A 10458-nucleotide genomic window follows, 5' to 3' on the forward strand; every position below is an offset into this window, starting at 1 on the left:
CTCTCCTTGGACACACCCACAGTGCCGCCCCCTCCCTGGGGGCTGTGGAGTGGAGCGTCAGACACTTCATTTCCTGCTTTCTTGTAAATTCTTGCACAACTTTGTGTCTTCACTGTATCAGTTCATGGTGGAAATGTCTTAACTTGTGTAAAGGAAAACACACATTTTTGGGACATTATCAGAACATATAACGCAGTGAGACTTTGAGGCATTTTGTGGTGCTTTCAGATATTTATTATCCAGCAGCCTGTGGCACCGGCTGTACGTCAGTTCTCTCTTAACTTAAAAGTTTTATTGATAATACATCAACAGAGCTTTCACAAATATGCGGAATGAAAGTATCGCTCTCCCACTCAAAATTAGTATGACTGTGAATAAATCATTTTAAAAAATTGTCAGGTGTGAAACGACATCATTCTGTTGACCTCTGTGTCTGACGTTTGGTTCCAGCTTTGGTTATTAGTCAAACATAATCCATTGCCAGTGTTGGGGTAACCCATTACTAAAGTAACACATTACAGCAATATATTTTGTTTTAGCAGCAACAAAGTAATATTACACATTACCAATGGGCCTTCGGGTAATGTTATCACATTTACAGCTCTACACCGCTCCACTTCCACCAGTACGCCACCAGAAAAAATAGCATCTGAAGGTTGCTGGGTGTTGTCATGTCACTACAGGCTACATAATAGAAGGGTGCCGGTGATCAGCACATTTGGGTCATGTCGCACTGTGCGTTATCGTGTTCAGTGCTTTCCATTAATATACCTGCAATGTCTTCAACGTATCCCATTATGCTTTGTGTTCTAACTGAGGATTCCCACCAAAGGCGACGTAGTTGCCTGCGGGTGCTCTGGTCGCTCTGACATCGCTCACACTGCCAGCTCCAGCAGAGGCTTGCAGCGGCCAAAGGGGCGGGGCCAGGCGCTGCAGTTGTGTCCATCTAGGCTGTGCACTTTACAAGGATGAACAAATATACTATCATTTATTTCTTCACTATGTATTATTCATGACTGTCATTACACAATTAAAATAACGCTAATAAACACAGTCATTGAGTCTGATTATTATGATTTTACCCTCCTGTTGGCACGTAGGACCACTGAGAAATGTAATTGGTGGTAAGTAAGCGGGAGCTTATTTGGAGGGAAAAATCGTAGCCTATATATATAGCATGTACATCTTCGGTTTCCTCTTTCACCGTGGATTGCACTTTCGGAAGTCTTCTTTGTGTTGCATCGGCGTATTTGCTGAGGAAACGCAGGGCCCGTAGCCGTCGGCCCGTCTGGGTCCACAGAGTCCTGCAAACCCAGTCTGCATTTGGATGCTGCTTCGGCGCCAGCGCTGCTCATTTGCATAAAGTTCAGCTTCTCTCAACTTCTACTTGACTCTTTGGTCGCTGGCATCGTACCACTCACTGCAGCCGACGTCCCTGACGCCCTTCGTCACCCTTCGTCGCCCTTTGCCACCAGCGTGCATTGAAAATGAATGGCTGCTGGCTGCTTATGACGCTCATGACGTGTGATGTTAGTAAATGGTAAATGATAAATGGATCCACACTTGTATTTTCAATTCAGTTCAACCTTTATTTGAATTCGGAGGATCATTGCTAGCAAGCCCTCATTTACAATGATGTCGCAATGGCGCCTCTCTAGTCTTTCGACCACTGAAAACACTTTTACACTACAAGTCACATTCACCCATTCACACACACATTCATACACTGATGGCCGAGGCTACCATACAAGGTGCCACATGCCACTCAGTTATTTAACACCCTCACACACCGATAGAACAGCTATCGGGGCTATTTGGGGTTCAGTATCTTGCCCAAGGATACTTCGAAATGAGAGTCACACGATTAGTGAAAGACCCATGCTGCCTCTGAGCCCCAGTGTTTTCATTTTCATCTCCGACAACTACAGAGCAGTGCCAACACACCGTCCCGTTCTTATGCATAATTTTCTCTCTGGTGCTGCCGTAGCTGATTGGCACACTGTGAACCAGTATTTGGGTAATTCTATGGTTCGGCCACTGTTCCTGGGGACCTGACCTGCTCCCTGTCCAGGGTGTACCTTGCCTTTTGCCCAACATAAGCTGGGGTGGGCTCCAGCCTCCCCGTGATCCCCAACAGAATAAGTGATTACGGAAATGAATGAAAGAGCGTTTATATCATATCGAATATAGTGTTTTCTTGCCAGATTTGTGCTTGTGGAAAAAAATAGTCCAGATGTTGAAACTATCGCTGCAGATCCTGAGCTGACCTGGGCACTCGGCGCTAAGCTGCATCCAGTGTGAGACTGAGGAGAGTGATGTTGTTCCAAACATAGTTTTTCAGGACAGGGAGAGCTCTATGTATACACTAACTGACAAGCAGTTACTGTGAGATTATAGATTTAATTGTCTGTTTAAACTTGTTGGACAACAAACTCACACAGGATTTAGAGCACCCTGCTTTCCCCCAGATACTTATTGTACTTTGCTTCATTGCTGTTTGCTCCTTCCAGTCTGTTTTTGGAGTACATACGTCGACAGTGTGCCTGGTTGTGCTTAGAGTCTCAGAATGTCCCAGTCGTCTCCTGAACAGCATTGGTGAAGTTTCCCTCCAGAGTGGAGCACGAGGTGCACCCCCAACAGTTTTTTTTTTTACACCACTGGATTCCACAAACTGTGTGAAGTCACAGACATGACTCCTGTCTGACGATGATCAGTTTGAAAACAGAAAGAATGAACATCCTCAAACTCATATGTGTCCCTTTCTGTAAAACCATCAACTCAAGGATTCTCCTGGAAAGCATCATTGAGATTGATTTTGAGGCATAAGATGTGACGACCCCGTCAATGGACACCTGCTTTGTTAAATATGAAATGAACAATACCTTGAGACAAAAAGTATTTGATCAAGTTTATTTACAAGCCTTCATTTAACAAGGTAATGTATGCAGAAGTTTTTGAAGAGGACAATAGGGAAAGATTTTTTTTCTGCAGGAGTGAGACAAAAATAAAATGGCTCCCAAAAGGTGCATGGGGGTGAGCTTGATTTAATTTAATATAAAAGTGAGCACATAATATTTAAGCTCTGACAACACACTCCCAGTCTGTTTGCTAATAATATGATATTTGATTTTACTCCGGCCAACGCACTAGCTCATCCATAGAGATAATCTACACTTAAACTGCGACCTTTCTCTGTCAGTTTCATAAAAATGGTGCAGCTGATAAGACAAAGGTAACAGCATGTTATTTCTTATTTCTATGGCTCCATTTCTGCCCTCATGTTGGTCATTTACAGCATTTTCTCTTTTCAACGTGCAGCACTTTGTTGCAGCGGGGGCACGTGTGGTACGCATCCTTGAACCTGTTCATGAAGAAGGGAATCAGGCAGCAGCACAGGACTAACCTGCAAAACACACACACACAGAGTTAGTGTCACACAGCTGTACATAAGAATTAGCTTTGTTTTGAACATTCAACATTTGTAGTTTTGATTTGTTGTTCACTTTTTATGAACTGTACAGAAGTTATTGCGGTGGGGAGGAGGGCTGAATCTTCTCTTCTAATTTTGTAAGTTTTTGAAAATAAAGCCCTGGTGCACAGACAGCATTGTTGTCCTTTGCAGACGGTCTGCTGGGACTAAACAAATTATCGCGGCCATGCTAAAAGGCTGACAACCACCCTGAGGCACACACTCACCCGCAGCAGATGAAGAGTAGGCACATCAGCCAGGCATAGGTCCCTGCTTTGTAGGTGACATTGGTCATGACCTGCTGCTGGCAGGAGGTGCAGGTCGTCATGCCGGGAGAATCCCCCAGTGCCCCATCGTAGCTCACAAATCTCTTTTTGCCATCTCCAGATTCCAAACCTGCATTGAGGTTGCCTCCTCCGCTGGTGTACACTGATGAAGGGAGAGGGTAGGGGAGACGAGAAGGGAGGGCGAAAGAAAGATAGGATGAGTAGGGTTACTTATCTATCCATCCATCCATTTTCTAACCGCTCATCCTCTTGAGGGTCGCGGGGGGGCTGGAGCCTATCCCACCTGACATTGGGCGAGAGGCACAAATTGACCTCCCCTAAAAACAGACAATGACAATAATAGGGGAAAAGTAGACAAAAGAACTAAACTAACATTATATGGGAAAATGACAAAAGATAAATGACAACAGGAAGCACAATGAGTAATCAGTGAAAAATAATCCAAGAAACAATGCAGAGAAAAAAGAAAAAGGGGGAAAAATATATTTATATACAGCTCAAGAAATAATTAGACATCATGACATAAACGTAACAATTATTTCCTTTTAAAACATTTTTTATAAGGATGAAGAGCTCTTGACAACATGTACTTTGGTGTTTCAAATCTGTCCACCACAACATCTAAGGGAGTACTTGCAATGTTTTGTTTTGTAAAAAGGAAGGTGGAGCTGATTAACCTGTTTAGTATTATTTGAATGAAATTTGGAAATAAAGTTAAAGACATTGCTAAACAATGGTGGTAGAGAAAAAGGCAAGAACAGATATTTATATATATGAACATACGTACATATCTGGTGAGTGTTTATATCATATTCTTAAAGAAAGTTCATTTTCTTAAACAGTGGAACAGAGGCCTGAATAAAATTGGAGAAAGTTGCCAAATTAAGTTTATGCAGATTTGAAGGGGATGTATTTGCCCAAACGATATCACCATAAATCAAATTGGGATAAATCATGGAATAATATAAATGTAATAAAAAAGAAACATTTACAAGACTTTGTAATTTGCTGATGATCCTCAGTGATGTCACAATTTTGTTATAAATAAAATTAATGTGTAGTGCAATTTAATTTTTGTCAACCAGAATGCCTCTTGACACAAACATATCAAAATTGGATTTTTTTACATTTAGTGAGAGCTCATTGCAACTCTCGTCTTTCTCTCAGTTGTGTTATTTACTGTATTAGAGTGTTTAAAGTCATATGTGATAAGATAATGTTGGTATCATCTGCAAACAAAATGGGAAAAGAAAATTTACATACTACTGAAAAATTATTAATGTTATAAAGAAATAATAGAGGTCCCAACATAGATCCCTGTGGTACACCATGTTATATAACGTGTTTGAAGCATATACATTTATTGTCACATATTGTTCCCTGTCGCTCATATAACTAGATAACCATTTTAGTGTATCACCTTTGAAGCTGTTTTAATTTGGCTCACAAAATATCATGGTCAGCAGTGTCAAACGCTTTAGCGATATCTAAAAATATACCACATACAAATTTGTTATCATTTATAGCTGTATGTCTGTATGTTGTCCATGAGTTTTAAGACTTCCATATAGGGCGAGTTATACTTCCTAAATCCATATTTGTGCTCATATAAGATGGTATTCTCATTTAAATGCATTGAAATTCTGGTGTAAATGAATTTTTAAAGATACAGGGTGATAGTTTGTAAGGCAATTTGGGTCACTAGTTTTGAATAAAGGTATAATTTTTTTTTTTTTTTTCACAATCATTGGGAACCATGTAAGTTTCTATAAATTGTCCTAGTATATGAGTGAGAGGTTCCGGTATGTATTTAGATACCTCTTTAACCATTGAGCTACTAATTTCACCATGGCCAGCAGCATCCCTTATTTCATTTAGTTGTAGTAGCTCAAATTTTAACTGACATGAATACTGTTGTTCTAAGAAGTCTAAAGGACCTATGTTAAAATAAGGGGTTTGATGGAAGTGTAAGATCAGGTGGGAGTTTACCTGGCGTGAGATTTGTGCTCCCATCTGGTCTTTGGTAAGGGGTGAATGGGGTGTGGACGTCGTAAGTCTTCACTTGAATTGAAGAAGAAGAAGAAGAAGAAAGGAGGAGAAAAAACAGGAGGGGGAGTGACAAAAACAAAAGTTAATGAGCCAATCTGATAATGATGATGATGATGATGATGATATGTGAGCGTGGTGTGTAAAGGTTTACCGTTGTAGGAAGGGGGTTGTGTTGGTTGTTCACTGTCAGTCATTGTGCTGCAGAGAGAGAGCACAGATTGTTACAAATGGTTCCTCCTTTTCATTAGCAGTGAAGACAAAATAAACTAATACCATATGAAACATACTTAAGACCTTTCTCAGAACTTCAACACTTTCCCATTCCCATGTAAATGACTGTCATCGCTTATTGAAACACATTTAGTGTAAAGTGATGAGGCACATGTACTGTATTATATGGATGGTTCTCGTCAATGTTCCTGGTTGGAATCTCTCGTGGATGGGACTGTCTGGGGTGTGATGGCTGACATGTTTTAAGGCTTTTTTTGGCTGGACTGCTGAATGCAAGGCTGGTCCTGTCCACCTTATTTCTAGCTCCCATGATGCTTTGCGTGAATTATGGGTACAACTTCCACCGCTGACCGGGAATCAGTATTTTTCCGAATGGGAAGCATGTGAAAACGTAGTGTATGCATTAGAGGAAGTTGTCCATGAAAATACTACAAAAATCGTGTCCTGTATTGATTCAGTACTGGACAGTGCATTTTATTTTTCAATACAGGACATTCCGGTATTAACGTTATACAGTGGGGGGGCAATCTGTTTCTTTTTTGTAGGTGGGTGATGACAGTCATGTTGCTGTTGTTGTTGTTGTTGTACGGTATCACAGCTTGGTCCGGTAACCTCTCTGTGCAGTTACAAAACAAACTCTTTCGATTGATCCATACAGCATGGAAAATAATTGGTGTCAAAGAGCACATTTCCATGCAAAGTGTTTTTGAACAGGCTACTCTAAGTCAAGCCAATAAGACTGTTAATGACTCATCTCATTGTTTGCATACAGAGTACGAGCTGCTGCCCCCTGGGAGGAGATTTAGAGTACCGCGTTGCAGACTGAACAGATCTGAAAATTCATTCATACCTATTGTCTATAAATCTTTTAAGTAATGGCAGATAAAGCCAGAACTGGCATTAGTCAGTCTTGATCTTGATCTTGACCCTGAACTGTGCCTTTGCCTACAGGAACTATCCCTTTTTGTTCTGGCTGCATGTTCAACGCTGATGTTAAACCAACAATTTAGCTCAGTCTGTTACAGACGCAGACAGCACAACATGTATCAGAGCTCCATTAGGACATTTTAGAAATTGCTAATTTAATGTTAGTTAGATATCTGTTGGAAACAAAGAAGACTTTGCTAAACTGAAGGCAAATTACTTTCAAAAATAATTGCTGTTAGCTACTAAGATTAGCCTCTGGGATTATAGTGCGTCAATACGATAGACTTTTTCACACAGGCATTGTGATTGTCATAGTGGGAAAATCACAGGTGAAACTGACATTAACGATGGCTCAGTTCCATTAAATGTCTCAGTGAGCCAGCATACACAATGCCAGGACCTCCCATAAGTGGAATGCAACCATCATTAATGTTATCATATACACCCCTGCTTTTCCTATTATGACAAGTCAAAATGTCTGCTGTGTCTCACCGGAAGTTGCACCCATAATCATTTCTACAGTAGCACCGTCACGAATAAGATGGATAAATGCAACATTCTGTCTGTCTGTCTGTCTGTCTGTCTGTCTGTCTGTGAGTGAGTGGTGAAGAAATGGTTCATAAGTGTTTGTGTTTTTGTTTGCAAGCGCATGGCAAATATCCTTTGTTCTTTCAACATTTGTGCTAACTAGCTTCTTAAATCCATCCTGCCGATACTAGAATTTTTGAGTGTGACTGATGGAGAAAAAATGGCCCAGTTAATAAGCCAGGTACGAAGTATATACAGTAAGAAACATCCCAAAGCAAGTGGATGAGTGAAAAATGTAAAACAGACACCTGCCAGTTTAGACTTTTAGGTGATTCTCACATCTGCTGGTGGTCTTTCCAGAGAACAGATTGCTGATGTTGAGTTCAGTGAAACTCACTCTGTCTGATTCTAAGCAGGATGATTTTTTTATTTAGGCAGGTTAACACCCCGAGTGACTTCTGAGTCACAGCTGAGGCCTTATTGTATGTGGCATCTGTGCTTGTCAAACCTGACTCTCTTCCTCTTTGTCTCTGTGTGAGAGAGAGGAAGGAATGTTCTCATGTTTACCCTCATGATGTGTTTTAATGATCAGCTGACGAGGGGGTAATTTAGAAGTGGAAATTACCCAATCAACTACTTATTATCATTTAAGAGAAAGACATGGGGTCAATCCAACAGCTGCTGAGAACAATTTGAACTTGTTCAGAGCTCAAGAGTTCAACTGAAAGTCTCTGATTTTCAGTGTCTGACCTTGAATCTGATTTGACCCCGAATCAGCTGGGCAGTGTAAGTAACCAGTCAGTCAAGTATCAGATTCAGAGTCTCAGTTTTTGTTTATTTTGAATATGTCGAATGTTTTGGAGAAGAGTTTTTCTTAATTCCGTGTACCACCTTGCCTCTCCCTGACCTTGACATTTTACGAGACATTATTGTCTCAGCACCACCCTTACAAAAATAATCACATCATTGGTTTTATTTAAAGCATTACAGCCTTCTTTCTCTTAATCTGACACCATCAAATACACAAGTAGTGTATTGAAAACATATTTTATCTTGATGCCACTGTTATCCCTCTTTTCCGCTAAGATAAGCACATGTATGCAGGTTTTTTGAACACGGGTAAACCCGCTAAAAATGGACGATAGACTCCTTTCCCATTGCCAGGACACCAGAGCTGAGTACACACTTCTTCTGCAAACAAGTACGGCACGGTGTCACGTTAGATGCCCGCAAACAGGTTAGTAGCAGTAGAAAGCAGCATGGAGGCCAGTGAAAACTTTATGCTGATTACTTAGTGCCGGGTGTTGTGTTTCCATCAGTGCAAATCAGAGCCGACAAATACCCATGGCGACTGCAGTCATTTGACCCAGGTGTGAATGCTGAGTGTAACCTTTCCCATCACATTAATGATCCAGATGTTAACGGCTGTTAGTGGGTTTTTTTGTGCAGTAGAAAGGGGGCTTTATAAAGCTGCTACTGCCAGAACTACGGCAAAAACTAGAACTAAAACTAGACTAGAATCTGTTTTTCAAGTGTTGTGCGAAGTTTTGTTTAAGTGATTTGACAGCCGACCCTGCAGCAGGAATGACAAGAGATACACACATACATGTACAAGGAGCTTAACATCCTAATAATAGTTGAGCTGAATGGCACGATCACTTTAAATCTGGAAATACCGGAGCCACGGAGCAAGAGCTGCATGCAACCTGGGCTACACCCATGGCTTCACATGCTGCTCAAAACCTCGAAACCAAACCAACGAATTATTGTAAGAAGGTTTAAAAATACACAAACACAGACATGAAGAAAGAGGAGGCAGACAACACTTAAAGTGACCAGGAAAAAACACTAAAATTAAGATTACTTCCTGTCTGAACATATTCCTGCAGGCTGAGCTGGAGCTGATAAAACCAGTTGTGTCTGTCATCATGTTCCAACAGCAACAGATTCATTGACAGTGATTTAATGTGAGATTTAAATGTAAAGCTGAATATCTGTCCTGTCTTGAGAAACTAAATATATTGATGCTGGATAGCATGTTTCTTTCATCTGAACTTTCTAATAACTTCCAATTCTTTCCCGCCTGTGCATCTAATGTATCATTGATTGGCATCAAACCTAACTAATAAATTTAACCCTGTCTTCCAAACTTGAGAAACACAAAAGCCGTAAAGTTAATCCTCTTTTATCCAAACTCCATATTAACCTCTGACAGTCTTACCTTGGCGAAGTGTCGAGTCTGTATCCAAGGATGTGTGATGCTGCTGCTGATGTAGAGTCCAAACAGACTGTCACTTTGATGTCCACCTGTCTCACCTGTACCTTTACAAGCCTCTCCCTGCACACGCCTGCAGCCCTACCCTCACCAACAAAGACGTGAATGAGTCACTCACTGGTTTAGGTGTAACTTTCAAACACTGTACTGATCGTCCTTTTAATGTGTTCTTTGTTTCTGTCTCTTAAGAGACAGTAACCAGTTTCCCTCCTGCCGATTTGTATTCCTAAAGCAGACTACTTGACCTGACACATGCTCGAGCTGATCATAGATTTTGACCTGGAATGTGACCGTAACATTTGAGTGACATGAGTTTACTTGTGGTAATATGCACTTACATTTTGACACATTTCCCACGACAGAAGTCAAAATTCAGTGTATTTGCTAGCATGGAACAGAATTACACGACTGAACGCAAAGGACACTCAGAGAGCACAGACCTCCGCCAAGGCCAAATGCCCCATCACTCAATGCTGACCAAAATGAAAAATTATTTCTGTATTCGCCACGTGATTCAGATTCATTCCAAAATTAAATTGGTCCGTCCTTGGCCCAAGATTCTTAAAAATCGACCCAGGAAGGCATAGCTGATATGCCTCTGCACCAGCAATGGCCATAGCCAGAGGCATTATGTTTTTGGGTTGTCCGTCCATCTGTACATACATTTATTCCTCCCAGAGTTTGCACAAATA

The 10458-nt window shown here is 41.0% G+C and overlaps 1 protein-coding gene across 1 annotated transcript; it reads right to left on the reverse strand.

The window, feature by feature from the left end:
- Nucleotides 1-2895: 2895 nt before the first annotated feature.
- Nucleotides 2896-9867, reverse strand: LOC125878794 (lipopolysaccharide-induced tumor necrosis factor-alpha factor homolog). Its single transcript, XM_049560171.1, has 5 exons — nucleotides 9713-9867; nucleotides 5957-6003; nucleotides 5746-5817; nucleotides 3697-3898; nucleotides 2896-3403 (listed from the first exon to the last, which is right to left on the reverse strand). Exons 2-5 carry the CDS (start codon nucleotides 5997-5999, stop codon nucleotides 3286-3288), a joined length of 435 nt encoding a protein of 144 aa, XP_049416128.1. The 5' UTR covers nucleotides 6000-6003; nucleotides 9713-9867; the 3' UTR covers nucleotides 2896-3285.
- Nucleotides 9868-10458: the final 591 nt, after the last annotated feature.

The sequence above is a fragment of the Epinephelus fuscoguttatus genome, linkage group LG19 (assembly GCF_011397635.1).
Source record: "Epinephelus fuscoguttatus linkage group LG19, E.fuscoguttatus.final_Chr_v1".
Taxonomy (NCBI): Eukaryota; Metazoa; Chordata; class Actinopteri; order Perciformes; family Serranidae; genus Epinephelus; species Epinephelus fuscoguttatus.